Consider the following 24,750-nt stretch of genomic DNA (forward strand, 5'->3'; position numbering starts at 1 on the left):
TTTTCTTATTCGAAATCAGATTCTCTATAAAATGCACCTAATGGTTTCCTTTTAGCTTGAAATTTATTTTTCTCGAAAATCCACTGTACCGCCCCCCCTCCCTGGAAAAATGACTCCGAAAAATCATGGCATTCCAAACAGATTTTTTCGATTTTTTTCCGCACCGGTACGTGTTACGCGGTTACGGTTGACTTTCTTATTCGAAATCCGATTCTCTATAAAATGCACCTAATGGTTTCCTTTTAGCTTCAAAAATAATTTTTCGAAAATCCACAATACCCTCCCTTGGAAAAATGAATTCCGAACAATCATGGCATTCGAAACAGATTTTTTCGATTTTTTTTCTCACGGTTACGAGGTTACGGTTGACTTTTTCTTATTCGAAATCAGATTCCCTATAAAATGCACCTAATGGTTTCCTTTTAGCTTGAAATTTTTTTTTCTCGAAAATCCACAGTACCCTCCCTTGGAAAAATGAATTCCGAACAATCATGGCATTCGAAACAGATTTTTTCGATTTTTTTTCTCACGGGTACGAGTTACGCGGTTACGGTTGGCTTTTTCTTATTCGAAATCAGATTGCCTATAAAATGCACCTAATGGTTTCCTTTTTGCTACAAAATTGATTTTTTAAAATCCACAGTACCCTCCCTTGGAAAACTGAATTCCGAAAAATCATGGCATTCGAAACAGATTTTTTCGATTTTTTTTCTCACGGGTACGAGTTACGCGGTTATGGTTGACTTTTTGTCATTCGAAATCAGATTCCCTATAAAATGCACCTAATGGTTCCTTTTAGCTTGAAATTTTTTTTTTTCGAAAATCCAAAGTACCCTCCCTAGAATCTCGATGTGTTACCTGCCCGAAAGTCACGTATCTGGTCCCGGCTTCCTTCCTGTTGCGCCTGGTCCTTTGTGCGATCACTGCCACCGTATAATCTGTTAACAACCTCGGCAGTGATGCCAGCCACTTGCACGTCTCTAACTGAAAGAGTTCGGCTTTCCACCTGAACCTTCCGACGATAGGATCCGGCGGCTTGTTCTACTTTTCCTCTAAAAATTCGTTTGAAGGAGAGTACATTTTTTCATGCTTCTCGAATGAGAGCAGCAGCGTTGCGAATGTATGTGCATAGTGATCGTGAACTTTTATGCAGAGCGCCAGACCCAAAATTTATTATTTAGGGGCCTACATCTCTTTTATCTTAGGGATCACTAATGGCGTGATCATTAATAAGGTCAAGATAATTTTGACCCCTGGTCTTATCAGACCGAGGGGTATATTCAGTTCCAATTTCAAGAGGCATATATAATTTTTCTTTATATAAAAGTCTTATAATAAAAGTCAGACTTATAACTTTTTTTGTTAATTTTTTAAGCAAAGTAGTAGTAGAGTTCGAGATCGTGAAAACAGTGTTTCTATGCCAAATCTGGCACATAGATCTAGTGTCATAATACACTGCTGGCCACCGTAAATGCAACACCCTGAAGGAAGCATCCAAATAATATGAAATTTACAACATGCATTAGCGGAGGTGAGATATGCAAATGATTAGAATTTCAGCGCAGACGCAAATCACGCGCGCCTGATGCGCTACTTCAAAGCGCTATTTAAGGCTTGGAGATTTCGACGATTTGAAGTACGGCAATTGTGTTTTTCTCGTGGTTTTTTCAAAAAAACGATCAATTATGCCTCGTAGAAAACAGCGATCATCTTTTGATCAAGTATCCGAGTTCGACAGAGGAAGGATAGTGGCCTGCCGAGATTGTGGATTATCTTTCAGGGAAATCGGTAGTCGTGTTGGACGAAACCAAACAACTGTAATGCAGATATGTGATCGTTGGATGCAGGAGGGTACGACGGACCGACGTGTTCGATCGCATCCACCTCAGTGCACCACTTCACGTGATGACAGGCGTATTGTGCGTACGGCAGTGACGGATCGCTCAGCCACATCCCGAACCATAGCACAGCACATTCAGTCTGTACCGCATCATCCAGTGTCTGCGCGTACCATTCGACGCCGTTTACAGCAGAGTGGTCTGTCCGCAAGACGTCCATTGCTTCGTCTACCCTTGACGCAGAACCACAGACGTCTCCGCCGCCAATGGTGCGATGAAAGAAGGATGTGGATGGCACAATGGAATGAAATTGTCTTTACTGACGAGTCACGCTTCTGTCTGCAACACCACGATGGTCGGATTCGAGTCTGGAGACACCGTGGAGAGAGGATGCTGAACAGCTGCGTTATGTACCGCCACACTGGTCCTGCACCGGGTATTATGGTATGGGGCGGTATTGGATATCACTCTCGCACTCCTCTAGTACGCATTGCCGGTACTTTAAAAAGCCAGCGCTACATCTCCGAGGTGTTGGAGCCAGTTGTCCTTCCTTACCTTCAGGGCTTGCCCACAGCCATATTTCAACAGGATAATGCGTGACCACACGTGGCACGCATTGTCCAAAGGTTCTTCGTCAATCGCCAGATTTCGCTCTCCAGATCTTTCGCCGATAGAAAACATGTGGTCCATGGTTGCTCAACGATTGACCCAGATTACATCCCCAGCTGCCACACCAGATCAACTTTGGCAACGCGTGGAAGCTGCTTGGTCTGCTGTACCCCAAGAATACATCCAAAGTCTCTTTGAATCAATGCCGAGGCGTGTGGCAGCGGTGATCTCCAACAATGGCGGCTACTCTGGCTACTGATTTTGGCAGGAACCACATTTCACAGAAGTCTATAAATTTAATCATTTGATGCTTGGTCAACATGTTATCTACAAAATAAATATTGTTGCGATATCTCTTGTCTTTCTTGGTGTTGCAATTTGAGTGGCCAGCAGTGTACATAAATAAGATAAATAGCTTCAATAAAAACATTTCTTGCTTGTTGAGCAACAAATGACATCATATTTGTCTGTACTTTTTAATGATATCACCAAAATTAGGAATGACATTGTAGTTAGAACTTTTTAACATTTATTCAGTTCACACAATACCTCTATATATAAAACAATACAAATATGCGTACAAGTGATAGAAACTTTTCCATCGTATCTGCATGGAAACGTTCAAACAACTTCAAACAGATTGGTATTTCAAACATTCTATTTAGGAATAGATAATACAATACAAAGGATGGTTACACATTTGGTTATACATTTTGTAACATTAAAAACTTTGTATGTGTAAAATATATACATATGTGAATAAAATATTTAAAAATGTTCGCATGTGTAAATAAATCAGATTCCAGAAGCTTTGGCGAGTAGTTTCCAAGTAGCTGCTAAGCATTGAGTTAGCAAAAAGAGTGTTATTTCGTAAGATTTTGAGTTATTTTCTACGTGCAATTTTTTGTGGATACTTTTTTAATGTATTGCGAAAAATATTTTTTATAGCTGCTCGTGAAGTTTTTATGCGTTCTCCTTCATGCGGTCACTATATCCACCACACAGAAACAGAGGTTTGAGTGTATGCGAACAGCAGAGAATATTTTCAATGGGCCGGAAAACTTAAATGTCGAACATTTTCAACGATTAGTTGCATACAATCATGAAGAAAGCTTTAGACACATAAGAAAGATGGAAACACAGACAAACAATACTCAGAAGGTCATTAGAAATTGGATTTCATAACTTCAACCAGGCTTTCTAGTAAAAGTTAGGGAAATATTTTGTCGCGTTAAATACATTTGATACATTTGTATCACCTGGTTTAACAAAAGAACAGAAATTAGCATCAGTTGATTGATCGAACAAGCTGATTGTGATAAAGTGTAAAATATTTATTGTGTGCCATTATTCAATTATTCACAAGAGGGAAATAAGGGTACTTATGTTATTATGAATGTGTAATTAAAATGACGACTGCGAAAAACCAGTGAAAAAATTATGACCTAACGGGGTACCATACTCAATTAAAGTGGCTCTGAGAGTAAGAGATATACCGAATATGAAACGAAACTGCAAACAACCGTAATAAATAGTTAATTTGAATCGAACTGAGGGATATTTCCGAAACAGAGATATATTTTTACATTTAAAAAATTCCTACTTGGATGAAAAATATGTATCTAACATACAACTTACAATCATGCTGGAAAATATTCGAAATTTCATTTGCTTCCAGATCTGTACTTTGCCGCTGATTGTGGATCGGGAGGAAAACTAGACAGCAAAGAAACAAACTAATATTTGCTATAAATATAAACATAAATATAATTTAACTCTAAATTCATACTCAGACCTCACAAAGTACGTATACATTTGTAACGTTTGAAAAAACGGAGAGTAAATTTCCTGAAATCCACATAACTATTTTAGTATACCTCGATAAAATTTTTTATAGAAAGATCGACAGAACCCTCCCTTACAAAGTTTAATACTTGAAATTCAAACAGATTTCTGGAATTTTTTCTTCACACAAATGAATACCTCAAATATGGATTTGTTTTCTTTATTCGCTATAAAATTCCCTGCAAAATTAACATTACCTTTTTAATTTACCTCTTAAAAATTTTTTATGAAAAAATCAACAGGACCCCTTCCTTACAAAGTTTAATACTTAAATATTGTTACGAACTATCGACGACAGATGGCGCGATTTCTTCTGATGGCTCTCAAAATGTCTGAATCAGTTGATACCGGTTTCGGTCTAGCGCATAGGCAAGCGATTATCTGGAACATTCTAGAAAGCTCCACTCCTCCAGACAGTGGTCCAACCCCTCCGTACAGTAGCACCACCGACTAGGAAACTGTAAGATAGAATTTTGTGGAATATTCTATTTCTCGAAGTTTCTGTCGGGATTATAAATAGTTCGGCGCTCACAAGATGGCAGGCTAGACAGGCTCAGACACACACAAGGAGATTCAGTCAGTTGTGTTTAAACTTTGCGAGAAAGTTGTTAGGTCTCTGATTAGCCTGTTCATAGTTTTCTGGAATTTTTTCCTCACACAAGTGAATACCTCAAATATGGATTTGTTTTCTTTATTCGCTATGAAATTCCCTGCAAAATTCAAATTACCTTTTTAATATACCTCTTAAAAAATTTTTATCAAAAAATCGACCGGACCCTTTCTTACAAAGTTTAATATTTAAAATTCGAACAGTTTTCTGAAATTTTTTCTTCACACAAATGAATACCTCAAATATGGATTTCTTTTCTTTATTCGCTATAAAATTCCCTGTAAAATTAACATAACTATTATAATATATCTCGATAAAAGTTTTTATATAAAAATCCACATGACCCTCCCTTACAAGGTTTAATATTTAAAATTCGAAGTTTTCTGGAACTTTTTCTTCTTACAAATGAATACCTCAAATATCGATTTGTTTTCTTTATTCGCTATAAAATTCCCTGCAAAATTCAAATTACCTTTTAATTTTACCTCTTAAAAAATTTTTATGAAGAAATCAACAGGACCTCTCCTTTAAAATTTAATACTTAAATATCAAACAGTTTTCTGAAATTTTTTTGCTCACACAAATGTAAGGCGAGAGCGGCACGGGGATGAATATTATTTATTAAAACGTATTTACACGGAAAGAGAAATGCGACGGCGTTGATGGCACATGGAGAACTCAATGGTTGAAGACGAACAACTCACCGTTTTTAGATCAGTGGTGTCGACAGATATATCGTGTCCTCACAGAAAGACTTTCTCCTTCTGCCAGTATCCGTGCTGCCATCTGTCAGGTTTTTACTTGACGGCAAACCCCACAAATTAATACCTCAAATATGAATTTTTTTCTTTATTCGCTATAAAATTCCCTGCAAAATTAACGTAACTATTTTAATATACCTCGATAAAAGTTTTTATAAAAAGATCCACAGGACCCTCCCTTACAAAGTTTAATATTTAAAATCCATACAGTTTTCTGGAATTTTTTCCTCACACAAATGAATTCCCCAAAAATCTATTTTTTTCTTTATTTGCTATAAAATTCCCTGCAAAATTAACGTAACTATTTTAATATACCTCGATAAAAGTTTTTATAAAAAGATCCACAGGACCCTCCCTTACAAAGTTTAATATTTAAAATCCATACAGTTTTCTGGAATTTTTTCCTCCCACAAGTGAATACCTCAAAAATCAATTATTTTCTTTATTTGCTATAAAATTCCTGTTGATGTTATGGAATGCAATTTCCGCATTGAGCTCAGCGCCCTCATACGGTAATGTGGACTATTTGTCCGTCGTACTGTATGCACGTTTGTAACTTTGTTAATCCCGCTTTACTTTATTATGTGTAGTAAATGTTTATATTCTACATAATGTGTGTCTATTGATTCTTCCACCGACGTCCATAGGTTATGGGCCCAGGCACACACCTATAGACCTTGGTGAAAGCGAGGATTTGTTTTTGAGATAAGAAACAACGTGGTGATGAAAGAGATGGCAGCAGTTACATTCTGGAAGATCGAAGCACTCGGAAGAAGAAATTACGAAACATGGCATATACAGATGAAAGCTTTACTAGTGAAAAATAATGAATGGACATACTTCACAGGTGATTGACCTACCGAGGGAGCAGAACTCTCAAGATGGGAAAATGGTGATGATAAGGCGAAAGCGGACATTATTCTTTCAATTCAGCCGTCGGAGTTGAAACAAGTAAAGAAATGCGAAACCACAAAGGAAATATGGCAGAAGCTCGAGGACATTTATCAGTCGAAAGGTCCTGCTCGTAAAGCAACTTTTCTGAAGTTGTTACTACATCTAAAAATGAAACCAGAATCAGATGTTCAAGACCATCTACGGAACTTTTTTGATGTTGTTGATCGACTCGAGGAACTGGAAATACATATCGACGATGATTTGCTGACTATCATGCTGTTGTATAGTCTCCCGGAGAGCTTCGAGAACTTTCGTTGTGCAATCGAATCACGAGACGACCTTCTGAAACCAGACGCGTAACGGATAAAAATTTCCGAAGAGTTTGTTGCACGTGGTGTTAGTAATCAACGTCAAAGTGATGGTGCTTTTTCGGTACATGCCAAGAAGAAATCATTGACGAAAAGAAAGCAGTTTCGGTGCTTCCGGTGTAACAAGATAGGCCATAAGATTTCGGAATGTTATTTGAATAATGATAAAAAGAAAGAGCTATCGAAGCCGGCAGTGGGTCTGCTGACAGATAAATTGGAAACTAATACGGTAGGCTCAATTGAAACTGATCTGTGGTGTTTGGATAGTGGCTGTACGAGTCATATGTGCAAGGATCAGAAGAAATTTAGCAATTTGGAAACTTCGACGATAAGCAACGTGAAGCTGGCGGATAGAGGACATATTCAAGTACTTGGAAAAGGCAAGGTGGATATCAAGCCAAATTCAACGGTCGAGATGGCGAGGCATATATGAAAAGCGCATTTTATGTTCGCGACTTGCGTACGAATTTGATGTCTGTGTCTAAAGTTTGTGATAAGAACTTTACTGTAACTTTCAGCAAGGAGAAAGCTGTCTTATGGAATGCTAGTTCTAAAACGCGTATCATCACTGACAGAATTGGGGACTTGTATTTCCTACAGAGTAGTGAAATGGCAACTACAGCAAGTGAATCTTTCGACACGCGAACAAAACGGAAAGTGGATCCCGCGAGATGGCATGAAAGAATGGGTCATCTAAATGTTTGTGATATCGAGAGGGCTGTGAATCGGTGATCAGTCAGTGGTTTGGTCAACGTGAATTTTCCGGACGCTTTTGTGTGTGAAACCTGCATTGAAGGAAAGCTGAGCCGAGCATCGTTTCCGAATCGTGCCGTGAGATGTTCAGAGAAGCTTGGGATCATTCATTCGGATATTTGTGGTCCTATGCGAACACAATCAAAAGGTAAAGCTTCTTATTTCATAACTTTCATTGACGATCCTTCACGTTGGTGTGAGGTTAGATTTTTGAAACATAAAAGCGAGGCGCTTGCTGCTTTCAAATCGGTTAAAGCATTGATGGAAAAGAAAACTGGTTGCAAAATTAAGGTGCTGCAATCAGATAACGGTGGTGAATATTTAAGTGAGGAATTCAATAACTATTTGAAGAGTGAAGGAATTACTAGGAGATTAAGTGTTTAAAATACTCCTGAGCAAAATGGAGTTTCTGAGAGGAAAAATCGCACGCTGTTACACATGGCTCGATGTTCTTTGATTCAATCGAAGTTGCCTACTTCTTTTTGGGCTGAAGCCATATTAACGGCTAATTATATCAGAAACAGATGTCCTTCAAGTACTCTTGATTACAAGACGCCATTTGAAATGGCCGAATTCCTAATGCGAGCTATTTCAAAGTATTCAGCTGCAAAGCATATGTTTGGAATAATAATAAAAGTAGGGGTAAATTTGAAGCTTGTGCAAAACCAGGTGTATTCATTGGATACTCTGAAGAATCGAAAGCTTTTCGTATTTGGCTAACTGATGAAAAAGGAATGGAAATATCTAGAAGTGTCAAGTTTTTGGAGAATTTTACAGACATCGCTGGCGAGCAATTCGAGGACTTTGAACCCGAAAATCAGTCAAAATCCCAAAATCGTGAAATTGAAGTACCGCTAATCCAGGTCAACCCCGATGATGGTGTTTGCGAGGAATCTGAAGATGATTATATCACAAGTAAATACCTCAAATATGGATTTGTTTTCTTTATTCGCTAAAAAATTCCCTGCAAAATTAACATCAACTTTTTAATTTACCTTGATAAAAGTTTTTATGAAAAAATCCACAGGACCCTCCCTTACAAAGTTTAATATTTAAAATTCATACAGTTTTCTGGAATTTTTTCCTCACACAAATGAATTCCTCAAAAATCGATTTTTTTTCTTTATTTGCTATAAAATTCCCTGCAAAATTAAAACAACTATTTTAATATACCTCGATAAAAGTTTTTATAAAAAGATCTACAGGACCCTCCCTTACAAAGTTTAATATTTAAAATTAAAACAAATTTCTGGAAGTTTTTCCTCACACAAACGAATACCTCAAAAATGGATTATTTTCTTCATTTGTTATTAAATTAACATAAAAATTTTGCAAAATTACCATAACTATTTTAATATATCTCGATAAAAGTTTTTAATAAAAAAATCCACAGGACCCTCCCTTAGGAAGTTTAATATTTAAAATTCATACAGTTTTCTGGAATTTTTTCCTCACACAAATGAATACCTCAAATATGGATTTGTTTTCTTTATTCGCTATAAACGTCCCTGCAAAATTAACATTACCTTTTTAATTTTTGTCTTTAAAATTTTGTATGAAAAAATCGACAGGACCCTTTCTTACAAAGTTTAATACTTAAAATTCAAACAGTTTTCTGAAATTTTTTTCTCACACAAATGAATACCTCAAATATGGATTTGTTTTCTTTATTCGGTTTAAAATTGCCTGCAAAATTCATCCTGACAGTTTTTACGGAAGCTTTTCCACCTATGGCAAAAACTTGCCGACCCTGTTACAGTGAAATTCTGATATAATGATGCTCTGTAGATTAAGAAAAAAATTATTGTTGTAGAGGAATTTATTGTTATATCGGGCATCGTTACAGTGAGGTTTCACCGTACAGTATTACCCAGACTTATACTACCACTAGTTGCACAGTTTTAGAGTTATGCGATTTTCAGTGAAAAATGTTCATTTCTGAAAGTCAAGAATAATCACTGGATTATTGCTAAAATAGATCAAATCATTAAATGATAATCAAATGATCTTTATCGAAAACAACTATAAACCGGACTTAAGCAACCAGAATTAATTTTAATCATTATTTGGATGACCATAACTCCAGTGACGGATTAAAGTCTGCTCCAGGTGTAAAAGAAAATATTGGGGCCCCCTTAAATTAGAAAAAAGTGTGAAGTTTGGGTTTTTTGGGGTACTTTAGAAGTCGGGGAACCGGGTGCGCACTCGGCGCGCCCGCCTCTGCATATGTCTCGTATTTCCCGGAACAATCCTGTATTTTGGTGTGATTTAATAATAGGCTACTAATGCACAGGAAATTTTTTGATAAGGACTAGACAAACAACTAGCAACTAGATGGATTTTTTACATCCAAATAGCCAAGAAAAAGGCCAGATCTAGTTGGAAAATTACTAAGTTGTCACCACTGTTCTAGCTTGAGCTGGCACTAAAGAAACACATCAAACACAAACTTTAGAATGGAAAATAAAAACAAGAAAATATTTTACCTTCTTTCCGATGTTAAAACGTAGATGTTGAATTCTATCCTTTTTCAAAGATAAGCACACAACACAAGATGTAAAACAAATACTCAATTTAAAAAAAAAAATCTGAACAAAAACGAATTTTACATGAGTCCGCATTTGCGAATAATAAATTCTCAACATGAAATTATTGGTTATAATCATTTCAAATCTCTTCTCACGTAACACAGATCCTCCTAAAAAGGCGTTGATTGGTATTTTTTATGGTTTGTTATTACTGTATGGCCTGCTTGAGTGACCATTGGCTAGCTTCATCACAAAGAGATACTGTCACCAACACATTCCCCAAAGACAGACCCATGCCATTCTTTCCTTCCCTACCCCTCTAACTTTTACAAAGATTCGATATTCAATATTAGCGGAATCACTCTTCAAGTATTGTATATTCACATAGTGGTGATATACATATACATTCAGTATACACAGAAACACTCATAAAACCACAGTACAGTGGAACACTCGTTTATATGACTCTCATTCATACGAAAATTTGTTTTTAATTAAGATTAGAATTACCATTAAATTACCATCAAGATTAGAATGCGTGCTAGACTAAAAATGTCGGATTACGTGCTAAAAGAGAAAAATGTATTTTTGGAGTCACTGAGGTGGAATTTTTATGGTACCGTATCAATGCTGCGGGTATTCACCCTTCCAATTCGAAAATTGAAGCAATACGTTTGACTCCCATTCCAAAAAACAATCAACAATTGCAGGCATTTTTAGGACTGATAAATTTCTATAACAGTTTTCTTAAGGATAAGGCTACAGTTGCGGAAGTGTTGCATAGATTACTAGATCAAAATGCACCATTCAAATGGTCAAAGATCCATGATGATGCCTTCAATTCTTTTAAGGAATTGGTAAGTTCAGATTGTGTGTAAGTACTTTTCAATGAAAAGCTTCCCATTCTGTTGGCATGTGATGCTTCACCTTTTGGAGATGGTGCGGTTTTGAGTCACATACTTCCTGATGGTTCAGAAGCACAAATGGCTTATGATTCAAGAACTCTAACTGCTACTGAATGAAACTATACTCAAATCTATAAGGAAGCTTTGGGTATAATATTTGGAGTAAAAAAGTTTCCTCATTTTCTGTATGGTCACTCATTCGCTATAGTTACTGACCAACCTCTATTGGGAATTTTCAATAAAAATAAGCCCACAAAAGAGATTTTATCTCCGCGAATGCTAAGGTGGAGTTTGCTTCTAAACACATATGATTTTTCGTTAATTCATAAGCCGGGAAAGAAAATTAGTAATGCGAATGCGCTAAGCAGATTACCAAATGAAAAAACTCCTGAATCCATGGTCAAATCTCCATTAGAAGTGTTATTCATAGAAAAATTAGAAAATCTACCACTTCATGCTATGAATATCTCAAAAATGCCTATTAGAGATCCAATACTTTTTAGAGTGTTGAACTGGGTACTAAAAGGTTGGCCTGTTGAGATGAAAAATTTGCAGTTCCAAACTTATTTCATAAAAAGGAATGAACTATCAGTGCATAAGAATTGCTTATTATGGGGAAATAGAGTAATTATTACAGTGCCAGGTCGATCGAGTTTTAAGTGAATTGCATGTCACGCATCCAGGCGTTGAACGCATGAAATCTCTTGCAAGATCGTTGGTATGGTGGCCAGGCATGGATGCTGATATTGAGAATTACGTAAGGAGATGTACGAACTGTCAACGGACAAGGCATGCACCTCCCAGAGTTCCAATCCATCCGTTGGAAATAATGACAAAGCCTTGGTCCCGAGTTCACATAGATTTCGCTGGACCATTTCAAGGACAAAACTTCCTAATTCTGATTGACTCTTACTCCAAGTGGACTGAAGTACGACGAATGACATCAACTACTGCCACCGAAACCATTGATGTGCTGCGTGAGATTTTCGCTACTCATGCCAGATGTTGTAGCTTCCGATAATGGACCTCAGTTCACATCTAACGATTTTCGCTGTTTCCTAGAAAGTAATGGTATTCGTCAAGCACTGATTGCACCTTACAGACCATGTGCAAATGGTCAAACAGAGAACTGTCCAGTCGGTGAAGGACTGTCTAGCATGTTTGCAGTTCAGGATGCGCATAAATTTTGGATTGCCCGTGAGATGATGTTTTGCATGGTTTGATACTATTCATATGCTCTCTGAGCTGTTGTACGTATGTGTATGTTGATGAGAGCTGACCGGGTGTATCCGTGCAGAAATCTGCAGGTAATCTCAAAGATGCACCAAAAACTAACTTGGCACTAGAGGCTTTGATATCTGGCTTGACGGCTGCCCTGAGACCAAGTAAGATGGCTGGCAATGTGACGGCCCACTTTGGATTCTCATGTGCCTTCAATGAGCTTTTTAAAACACTGTGGGACCGTTCAACCATGCCATTGGCCTGTGGATGGTAAGCAGTGGTACGAATCCTACTAGTGCCAAGCAGGTTGATCAGTTCTTTGAAGAGTGATGATTCGAATTGCCGTCCTTGATCAGTTGTTATGGTTGATGGACATCCATAACAGCAAATCCAACCATTGAACAAGGCACGACAAACTGTGTCTGCTGCAGGTATGACTTCCAGCCATCTGGTGTAGTGATCAATTACTGTTAAGCCTTTCCTTCTGAAGGAGGCAGAGGTCCAACCAGATCTATATGAATGAGAAAATCTTGCATCGGGTGTTGCAAAGGTGCCTAAAGGTGTTTTGATATGCTTATGAACCTTTGAGCGTTAGCACTCTTTGCAACACTTTACTCAATCTTTGATGTTCCTTCTCATGTTAGGCCAAACATATCTTGCAGATATTAGCAGAGTAGATGTTGTTACACCAGCATGAGCAAGATCGTGGAAATGATGTCTTGTGGAAGCTCGCTGGAACAAATGGTCTTTGTGAGCCTGTAGACACATGACATACAAGTTCTGTTGCGGTAAATGGACTTGGCATTGACTTGAAAGTCAGTGAACTAGAGTTGTCTTGCTGTAACGGTTTAATTCAAGATCCTCTTGTTGAGCAGTTGCAAAAAGGTCAAAATCCAGGAATGGTGATTTGGAAATAGAGTTGATTTCTATTCTCGAAAGAGCATCAGCTACCACATTATCTGCACCTTTTGTATGACGAACATCAGTGCTGAATTGCGAGATGAAGTTAATGTGTCGCCATTATGTGGGCTGCACTTATCGGGATTTTGCTTGAAGGCGAAGACAAGAGGTTTCTGATCCGTGAAAATTATGAACTTATGACCGTCTAGCATGTGTCGGAATCTTTTGACAGCAGTGTACATTGCTAGCAGTTCACTGTCCTAAGTGGAGAACTTCTGTTGACTCTTTGTCCGTTTCATGGACAAGAATGCAATCGGTTCCCATACTTTTCCATTTGATTGCATTAGCGAACCACCGACTGCTAAATCACTGGCGTCAACCCAAAGACTTAGCTTTGCACCAGGAATTGGATAGTGGAGCAATGTTGCACCAGCTAAAGCTTGCTTTTCATTGATAAATGCTTTCTCTGCTGGATCAGTCCACTGAAGGATATCAGCTGGCTTGGTTAGAGCAGCTCTTTTGGATTTGTTTTTTATTCCCTCCAAAAACTTGCGTAGGTAGATGTACGAGGCGTTAAGATGTGTGCAGTTCTGGGCACAAAATGACAATAAAAGTTGAAGAGGCCAAGAAAACATCGTAGTTGAGTGATGGTGTTTGGCTTAGGAAAGTTCAGGATGCAATTAACACGATCTGTCAAAGGCTCGATGCCAGATCCAGAAACTTTGTAACCCAAAAATTCAATTGATGTTACACCAAATACACATTTAGAGGGTTTGATGCTGAGGCCATATATTTGCAGACATTTGAATAACAACCTGAGATGTCTGATGTGCTCTTCTGGTGATTTCGAGGCTACCAGTATGTCATCAACAAAATCATATACAAATGGAAGTCCACGAGTGACCTCGTCAATAAACCTTTGGAATGTGGCTGCAGCGTCGCAAAGGCCAAATTGCATTTGAGTGCTCTCGAATAACCCAAATGGTGTGATAATAGCACTTTTATGGACATCTTCAGGATGTATAGGGATCTGGGAAAAGATAGGGATGTGGGAAAAGATTTTACTACCATGCAATTTAGATGTAACGTCCAGAACATTTGGAACACTATACCAGTCCTTCACAGTCTGTGCATTTAAAGCTCGGTAATCACCAACTGGACGCCATTCGTCACTGTCGTTTTTTGGGACCAAGTGCAGAGGTGATGCGTAGCAGCTGTTAGATGGTCGTAAATGGCCAAGGTCAAGTATCTGCTGAAAATTCTTGCTTCACGATTTTCAATCGATCAGGAGCCAGACGTCTTGGTTTGGCATGCACAGGTGCACCAACAGTCTCGATATGATGTACGATAGTTTCACAGGTTGTCCTGGTTGTGGTGGCGTGATGTCGGGAAACTGGCTGAGAAGACTGTGGTAGATGATGTCACCTTCTATGAGTTTGATTGAGAGAACTTCAGCAATGTGAAGATCAGTCAGCATTGAGTTTTGTCGTCCTGTCCAGTAAACATCGTCGTCGGAGATAAGGAACAAGATCAAAGTTGAACAGAAAGTCTGCCCCGATGATGGGTGTGGGAAACATTTGCCACTAGGAAAGTCCAAGTGAAATTACGACGGAGATTGAAGTCTAATGTCACCCTCTTTTGACCATAAACACTAACACTAATGGATGAAGCATTAGCAGCAGAGAGCTTCATAGTGGTGTCGCAACATCGTTGTGATGGTGATGCCGGAAGGATAGAAACATCGGATCCAGTGTCAATCAGGAATCAAATTTTGGAATTTCTGTCCATGGCAAAAAGGCGACAAGATGCCTGTGGCAAAGAGCATGTTGCGATTACTCCTAGGCCCGACTCGTTTTTTTTAAACTTGCACGGCGACATGCACTTTTTAGCATTGTTGCAGAATTTGTTGTGATACCAACAGAGGTTTTCCAATCATGGATGCGGACTGCACGCCTTTCAGGAACATTGACGAGAGTTTGCTACGTGAACGCAGGACGTTTTTCAACTTACTGCATAACTGAGCCACTAAGTTTAATAAGTTCCAATTTCAGCCTTCCATACGGATCCATGGCCAGCGGATTAATGAGAATGTCTCAGACAAGAGCCGCACTTTCCGGAGGAAGATTCACGAAAACATAGTTGTACTTTGTGACAGATTCCATTATCGGTTTTGGAACAGCAAGAGTACTTTCACACATTATGAACCACAGCAATGGATCATGGTGATTGAAAAGTGATATCTGAACTGCACTTACTTCCGCCATGTTGAGAATCCAGGAAAAGTGATGTCCCGGAAACAGAAAGTTCAGTCACGAGAAACGCTCGTAGATTACCTTGTGCCGCGATGAAGAAACTGGAACCTGTTTGAAGTCCGCGGTCACCGTTCTTTGGTTGACAGGTTGCGTGATTTTGTATGAAATGAAGAATTCAGGATGATTGATTAATTTCTTAAAATAATAATTTATTTAAAACACGAAACATAAGACGAAACAAAAATCTACGGGAGCGACATGTTACTTGCTTGATGGTTTGGTCGCCTATCTCGCGATTTCACGCGTGACAATAGGATGCCGTCGGCTATACAAGTGCTGCCACCTGTGAGATAAAATACAAATCGAATCTCACCATAAATAGTTTTCATGATCCTTCATGTTTTATACAAACACTAGTTGCTGCAATGAGGAAACTGCCATGAGTGACACCATCCAATACATTTTTATAATTATCAAGATTACTTGACAATTTGTGAAAGTATAGTCATCTATTGATGAAATTGATAGGCCCTAATGCATTTAATATATCGAAGTTATGTTCAAGAAGTGATGCTAATTGTGAAGTTTTTATGCCAAGAAATACAATTTCAGTCATAAACAAGTTCTCCCATTTTAAGCTTGAGTCCACATTTGATATGAAAAAAAAAAGACATATACATATAATCAAAATAACAATGATAATTGAATTATTGGATGCCATACCTTTTCAAAATAGCTGGAAAATATTGTGATAGGTAATACAGGAATAGGAGAGGCTGGAGTGCAATCCAACACTCCTTCAGTTTATTGGCCATTGCAATGGTGATCAAATAGCTACATCGTTCTGTTTTCATTTTGTTCGCAGAATCTGGCTGTTCTTCACCATAAATCTGCAGCAAAAAAATAATTTTCTTAGTTCACATATACAGTGCATTCAGTGTGGTTAAACTTATCCTACAATCTATACAGGTTACAGGGTGTTCTGAAATTGGACAAACTCAGAGGGTTGTTAGTAGACATCAAGAGGAAAAAAATTGCAATGGAACATGATATCGCAAACCACGTTAAGAGGGCAGAAATCGCGAAAAATGCATGCAAATTTGGACGTCACGATTGAACGACAGAAAGTACATTAATAACTATAAGAAGATTTATTTGATTAATTATTACAAGAGTTTTTGGATGTGGCAGCCGCTGATGTCATTGCAGAGTCTACAACGCCATTAAAATGATTACTGGACACACTTGAAGATACCAGGTATGCTTTTATACAGACGATACTCATACAGCAGTTAGTTGTCTGTTTCAATTTGTATCGTCTGATACACATTGTAGTTATTATTGTGCTTTTTGTCATTCCAGCGTGACGTTGAAACCTGCATGTGTTTTCATGGTTTTCACACTTTGCTTCATAACATAATTCTCAAAATTAATTGTATTGTTCTTGGTATGTTTTTTTCTGGCTTATTTCTAAAGAATCTTCGAATAAAAATGAATTTTTAAGAGAAGTTACAAATAATAAAACAATTTTATGCAAAGAAACTGGTGAAATTGAAAAAAAAACTATTTTTGAAATAGATTTTTGTTACTATACTTGAATCACATCTTAGCATAGAATGTTATGCATTTGTGTACGAATGAGAATCGTGCAATCATCTATATCTAATCCATAGTTTACATTAAAATTTTCTGGACGGAGCAAAGCAAAGCGTATTTGTTTACTCATTAGTTCTTTTTTCTTCCTTTCAATAAGATACACATTACATGAAAAGTTTGTGTATATATTTTTTTTAATGACGAAATATATGGTGAATATAGCATGTCTAAATGAAAAATAAAGGATATTTTATATATAGTTGAATTGGTCTTAAATTTCTTTTGGTATTCAATGGATACTTTTTTGGTTATAATTAGAGCCCGGATTATATGCAAATGCATATGTGCATAGCCCACTCAATTTTTTTAAATAATTTTTCAAATAAATATTGTTCATAAAATTTTCATATCAATTTTTTTTCCCGCAGGAGAAATTTAGTGAATTAATACATATTTATAAAGAATTTTACGAATATCAACCGTTTTATTGTAAGGCTATTTCTAGAGATATGTCAAAGTGTTAAATATTTTTTTAGAAATAGCGTCAAAATTCTTTTGTTAATGGTATTTTCGTTATTGAGCAGCTACAACGAACTGAAAAGTAAAAAGTGCCTGAATAAAAATTATGCAGAAGTAACTTGCATATGTGGTATATATTTTTGTAAATACTTTTAAATACATATGCACAAAGAAATGGAAAAGATGCATTTTAAAAACACATCTGCTTTTTTTGCATGGTAATGTTTTTAATGCATATTTTCTCATTTTTTGTACATATTTCGAAATTTTTGACTTTTTCAAGATTTCTAGTGCATATTCTGGGATGCATATTTTCGCATTTTAAGTGCAGTATGACATTGATCCATACCAAACATTTTGGCATTTTAAGTGCAGTATGACATTGATCCATACCAAACATTTTGGCATTTTAAGTGCATATTTTTGCATTTTTAAGTGCATATTTTACCACTGTTTTAGTGCATATAATCCGAGCTTTAAGTTATAATAAACAGAAATGAAATTCCGAAAAATTAATTCTCTTGGGGAAATTTTGATGTCAAATGGGGTAATTTTTCAAATATTGTCAAGTTCTCGTAAAAACTCTGGCTGTAATTGATACTTGAAAATAATGTTGAATTATAAGTATAAAATCGTCTATTCGAGTGCTAAATTCTTAGCTAATTCAACCTTTTTTTATGATAAGAAAAAAAATATATATAACGGCGTTACACACACACAGTGTGTGGGTACTGCTAGAAAACGATCTTGCAGGGAAGATGATTCTAGGACGGAATTCGATGACGTCACGAATCTCGGGGTCAGGCCTTCTGCCCTATAAAATATTGGCCATAGCCAGCCTGTAAATACACTACTGGGTATCTATAGCTAAGCAGGGGGGCCTCAGAAAAATTTGTCTTGCCGGGGGCCCTATAATGCTCTGCTCAGACGGCTCTGGGCTTAATTTACTGAAATTGAGCAAAATTTCAATCCAAAAAATGAGCATTAACGTAAGTTCTTGTTCGCAATTAACTTAGTTTCTTTGCTTTTGTGTCACGTGATGCAACTGAAACAGACATTTATTTGGTCACTTGGCGGGGATTGGTGTATCTATTTTAGCACCCATTTCCGTAATTCGAGTAAACTCAGCGCCCTTCCTGGTCTAGCACCCGGAGCACCACATCCCTTACCCTCCCTTGATTTTGGGACCCTGGTCAACCTTTTGATAAAGATTTTCAACTGTACAATCAAGTGCTCTTAAAATTTTGGGTTTTTCAACAGGGTGGTTGACGAGGGATCCGGAAATTTCATTCCCGACTTTTCACCCATGGAACGTTTTGTCCTTTTCACATTTCACACCTGGAAATTTTGTCCTGACATATTTGGCCCCTGGTATGTGTTGCCCCTGAAAAATTTGTACCTGACATTACACCTGGCCTGAATGCCTAAGTGACTATGAGTGACTGCAGGTGTGAGTGATCATGTGAATGACCAAGTGAGAATGAAATTGACTTTAGGAGTGAGTTAGTAACTGTACAAATGACTGAGTGACAGACCACGTGAGTGACCGTATTTGTGAGTGTGCAATTGACTTGAGTGCGTGACCACGACTGTCCAAGCGAGTGATTGACCATATGAGTGACTGTGATTGACCATAGGAATGATTGCATGAGTGACCAGGTGAGTGGCGGTATGAGTATCGAAGTGAGTGATTGACCATATGAATGACAGACTGAATGCTTGTATGAGTGTCCAAGTGAGTGATTGAGTAATTGACCATACGGGTATCCATGAGTGATTCACTGTATTAGTGATCAAGTGACCATATAAGTGATCGTAATAATGACCAAGTGAGTGACTAATTATGACCAAATGAGTGACCAAGTGAGTGTCTGTAAAGATGAGTACCCTCTGCATCCCCCCCCCTCTTATACAAGGTTATGTAGTACTTTAATGAATACTTTTTTCCAAATTTACGTTGCTGCGAAATTTTTCAGCACAAGCTAAGTATAACAGTCCTGAAGGAAAACATTAAAATTCCCCAAACTACCCCCCCCCGTTTAATACGCACGCCAATTGTGCAAATTTCTGCCTCATACACAAGGGGCGAAATGTCGGATGTGAAATGAATGAGATATCTGGTCCAACTCATGTAGTGCTCACTTAATTACTCATATGGTTGCTCACTCGATTCATACGATCACTTACTTTATCACTCACTCTATTACTCCTTTAGTCATTTCTATGGTCACTCGGGATCCGGAACTTTCGCCCTCGACATCTCACCCCTGGAACGTTTCGTCCCCGTTACATTTGGCCCCCGGAAATTTCGCCCGGTACATTTTGCCCCTGGTGCGTTTGGCCCCCGAAAAATTCACACTGACATTTCACCTGCCCTGAACGTATGAGTGATTGACTGTATGAGTGACCATGTGAATGATCGAGTGACTGTGTGAATGATCGAGTGACCAAGTGAGTGTGAAATTAACTGTAGGAGTGCGTTAGTGACTGTACAAATGACTGAGCGAGTGGCAGAATGACTCACCACGTGAGTGACTGTATCAACTAGTGTGCAATTGACTTTATGAGTGAATGACCGTATGAGTGACCACGTGACTGACCGAATGGCCGTATGAGTGAGCAAATGAATGACCGCATGAGCGACCAAGTGATTAACTGTATGAGTGATCAAGTGAGTGATAGTGGGATTGACCGTGTCAGTGACAAAGGGAGGAATTGAGCGATAAAATGTTTGAGTGAATAAGTGACTGACCGAATGAGTGACCAAGTGAGTGGCTAATTAAATACTGGTGTAAGTTTCCTAGTGAATGATTGAGCGTATGAGTGACCGAGTGGCTGACGGAATGAAAGACAGAGTGAATGCTTGAATAAATTTGCGAGTGACTGAGTGATTGAGCATATGAGTGATCAAGGGAGAGACAGTGATTAACCGTATGAGTGACCAAGTGACTGACCGCACAAGTGACAGAGTGGTTAACTGCATGAGTGACCAAGTGAGTGACTGTATATGTGACCAGGTGAGGGACGGTACGAGTGTTCAAGTGAGTGGTCAAGGGACTGACCGTGTGAGTGACCAAGGGAGTTACTGAGTGATGGAACGCATAAGTGAATGTGTGACCAGGTGAGTGACTGCATGAGTGACCGAAAGATTGATAAAGTGAATGACTGCATGAGTGACAGAAAGATTGATAAAGTAAATGACCGTATGATTGACCCAGTGAGCAACTGAGTGATTGACAAAGTGAGCGATTGACAGAGTGAGCGATTGAGTGATTGGCAAAGTGCGAGGGTGGAGTTTCTGCAAAGATGATCCTCCTCATCCCCTCCCTTTTTATAGGTGGTTACGTAGCACTGAGTGACCTCAGTTCAAGCATAAAATATTTTTCCCAAATTTACGACTCACACCGATGTGGTCACTCACGCCATCATTCATATATTCACTCATACGGCCACGCGGACGGTCAAGGTAGGCAAAATGACAGGGGGGTCAATTTCCGATTCACTTGATTACTCACTGAGTAACTCATATGATCACTCACTGGGCCACTCATATGGTCAGGGCAGGTGAAATGTCCGGGGATAAATTTTCAATTCACTCGATCACTCATGTATTCATTCACTTGGTCACTCATGCGATCAGCAAAATGTCACGAGTAAATGTCCAACTCATTTGATCACTCATGTGGTCACTCACTTGGTCACTTGTACCATCATTCATATGTTCACTCATACAGTCACGCGTACGATAAGGGCTGGCGAAATATCAGAGATAAATTTCCGATTTACTTGATTACTTACTGAGTCACTCATATGGGCACTCCCTGGGTCACTGATATGGTCAGGGCGAAATTCCTGGTGTGAAATGTCCGGGGCGAAATTTCCAGGGGCTAAATGTGCCGGGGTGAGATGTCAGGGGCGAAATTTCCGGGGGTCAAATGTACTGGGGACGAAATGTGCCGGGGTGAGATGTCAGGGGCAAAATTTCCGGGGGTCAAATGTACTGGGGACAAAACGTGCCAGGGGCGAGATGTCGGGGATGAAATGTCTGAGGCGAAATATCGGGGGCAAAAGTTCCGTGAACCGGTCACTCATATGGTCGGGGCAGGTGAAATGCCAATCTATAAATGTTCAACTTACATGACCATTCATGCAGTACTCATACAATCATATATATATTCACTATACGGTCATTCATGCCATTGCCCATACAGTTAGAGCAGGTGAAATGTCAGGAAGTATATGTCTAACTCACTTGATCACTTAATTGGTCATTCTTACCATCAATCATCCGTTCATTCATACGATCACCCATGCGGTCAGGGCAGGAGAAATGTGAAGGGAGTAAATTTCCTATTCACTTGATAGGGTCACTCACGTGGTCAGGGCAGGCAAGATGTCATCAGGGGGCTAAATGTCCAACTTACCTGATCGTTCATACGGTCATTCACACCATCATTCACGTGTTAGTCATACGGTCAGGGCAGGTTAAATGACCGGGGGTAAATTCCATCTCACTTGATAACTCATATGGTCAGGGTAGGCAAAATGTCATGGGGAAATGCCAACTCACTTGATCACTCATACGGTCACTCACTTTGTAACTCGTACCATCATTCATATATTCACTCGTACGGTCAGGGCAAGCAAAATGTCAGGGATAATTTTCCAATTCACTTGATTACTCACTGAGTCATTCATATGGTCTAAGCGAGCAAAATGTCCAGGGCAAAATTTCCTTGGGCCAAATGTACTAGGGACGAAACATGCTAAGGGTGAAATGTTGGAGACGAAATGTCGGAGGTGAAATATCGGGGGCAAAGGTTCCATGAATTGGTTGATGCTGGGGGAAAAATGTGAATTAAAAAAACATACTGATCATTTTTCATGGTGTCCCTCTTCTCCTGATGCCCTAAGCACGTGCTTATTTTGCTTAATGGTAAATCTGGCCCTGGACCCGCGACACATCTACAAATCACTTGAGTGACCCATGGCACAGTTCCAAAACAATTAAGTTGTCTGTGGCATGTTTCAAAATCTCTTATGTGGAATGTGGCACAGTTTTGGAGCACTTTTAAGCAGGCCACAGTGAAGTTCTACATCACTGAAGTTAACCACGAGACATTCCCAGATTATTCAAGTGATCAACAGCATAGTAACAGATCATTTGAATAGCGTGTGACACCGAATCAGAGCACTTTAAGCAGTCCGTTACACATTTCTAGAACACTTGAGTGGCCCGATCCACAACAACTCCTACAAAAAAAGGCCTCCACACGAGAATCGTGAAGTCATTGAAAGCCATTTCTCCTATTCCCCCTACGATATACTGTAAAAAAGGTAAAGATATTGCATGCGTCAGCCTACTATACCCAATGGCAATAGCTGAAATGGCCCTTTTCAGTAATGTCACGAGCTTCATGTGGAGGCCTTCTTCTATAGGTGGTGTTGTCCGAACACATTTCCAGCTCACTTGAAGGCAGTGCCATCTTAACGGCCCAGGTGGGCCTCATGAGAAGAGGGCCTCACAAAAATGAGAACTGATTGAAATTCTTTAGAATTCTCCATGTAGGGCCTCCAAAAAACACTTGGCTCAAGGGCCCATGAACCATCATGGTCTTAAGACGGCCTTGTTCGAGGGATCAGTGGGACATTCCAAAGTGGTTTTATAGAGGACTTCACCAATAGGAAAAATGTTAGTTTAGGTCCCACAAACAAGCGAAAGGTTCTCCTTTTTTTTGGTACACCCAGTAAGATGCTATTAAGAATACCTTGTTTTTATAAAGGGTGGTTGATGACAAAAGCATTATTCAACCCTCTTCCCCTCATCAGCAAACTCAAACCCCCCAACGTCATAAAAAACTTCTTTGTTTATTATTTTTCCCGATCAGTTATCAAAAGATGATTATTTCCAGATAGTGCGATGGCATGAAAGGAACGTAACGCCCTTCTTACGAAATCATTTAAATGCTTCTTACTAAATCCGTTTGCAGACACAGATTTGTGGCTTTGTCACGTGCTGGCTATTCGAATTGCTCTGCCTTTTTTCACGATATAAAGTTCCTGACCACGAATTACTAAAATTTGCCCCCCTCCGAACTTCCTATCCCGGCCCGCTTGACACCCTGTACATACGTCACCTGGGCTGCAACTAGGGAGAAGCAGGTGTAACTGATGCCAAGACTGTTCTAAGACTATCATGGGCCCCTGAGCCAAGTTGTTTCCTGGAGGCCTAACCTGGTAAATCCTAGAAAATTTCAACCGGATCTCATTTTTGTGAGGCATCTCTTCTCTTGAGGTCTCCAGGTGTGCCCATGCTTTGAGAGGGCACTGACTGATTCCCCGAACTCAAAACCAGAGAGGTGCGTAAATGTTATCCTTTCATCTCTCCCTCAATATTAAAAGTGGGCGCCAAAATGCACGCTTGCCCCGGCTGACCACGCATGTCGTTGTGGCCCTGTACATCAGTATGTATGTTGCAAGGTTTAAAGTACATACAGGGCCGCAGATGGATACTTTTTAACTGGAGCTAGCAAGCTTTTGGCGTTCCCATGTAAGAAAAGGTTAGAAGGAGTGCTTGAAGGGGTATTTCTGCATCCTCTTTAGTTCAGCACCCGGTACAATGCTTTCCCTAGTTGCAGCTCTGTGCGTGTGTATATAAATCAAAAACTGCTTGAAAAGAATGATATGTGTGAAAATTGTCTTAGAGCACTCTGATATTTCCAGCATACAACATTTTGTCTGTATGGGTTCTTCTTTCATTGCAAAAACAACAGATAGACGCACACATACGATCCAAAAATAAATACCAAAAAGGTAGAACAACGAAAGCAAAACACACACTTAGGGACATATTTCCTCCCCGGTTCATACTGATGCTTTTGAAACATTTATTAAAAGTTTGATATGGAATTTGCAAATATAAAAATTCATTCCTTCAGATGTCTGATTATTTTTACTTCTGATAATTTTTATGAATTTATTAGAAATGGTTGGGCCTCCTGGCAGTTGGTACTTTTTTCGTATGAGGTACTAATTGGTTTTTTTGCTAAAATGTTATAATCGGGATCCAATGCATTTCATTCAAGTGTTTCAAAATATATATCTTGGTTTTAATGGCGTAATCACATTACGTTATCAATGCAAAAGCGCCA

General features: G+C 38.8%; 1 protein-coding gene across 4 annotated transcripts in view; it reads right to left on the minus strand.

Annotated features, from left to right (window-relative positions):
* Positions 1-2,893: 2,893 nt before the first annotated feature.
* The window catches only part of LOC149084294 (dehydrogenase/reductase SDR family member 7-like), a 164,980-nt gene continuing 143,123 nt past the window's right edge, over positions 2,894-24,750 (minus strand). Inside the window, exons 7-9 of one of the 4 annotated variants that reach the window (XM_089234661.1) lie at positions 16,208-16,374; positions 4,086-4,183; positions 2,894-3,104 (exon numbers count right to left, since the gene is read on the minus strand). In XM_089234661.1, the coding sequence (XP_089090787.1) occupies positions 3,103-3,104; positions 4,086-4,183; positions 16,208-16,374 (267 nt within the window). In that variant the 3' untranslated portion in view covers positions 2,894-3,102. Of the gene's footprint in view, positions 3,105-3,373; positions 4,184-16,207; positions 16,375-24,750 lie in introns of those variants that run through there. The other 3 variants (XM_089234662.1, XM_089234663.1, XM_089234660.1) reach the window with 3 other exon arrangements.

This window comes from Pholcus phalangioides, unplaced genomic scaffold, assembly GCF_987345545.1.
Source record: "Pholcus phalangioides strain wild (caught in Gottingen) unplaced genomic scaffold, Ppha-v1.0 ptg000008l_1, whole genome shotgun sequence".
Classification (NCBI taxonomy): Eukaryota; Metazoa; Arthropoda; class Arachnida; order Araneae; family Pholcidae; genus Pholcus; species Pholcus phalangioides.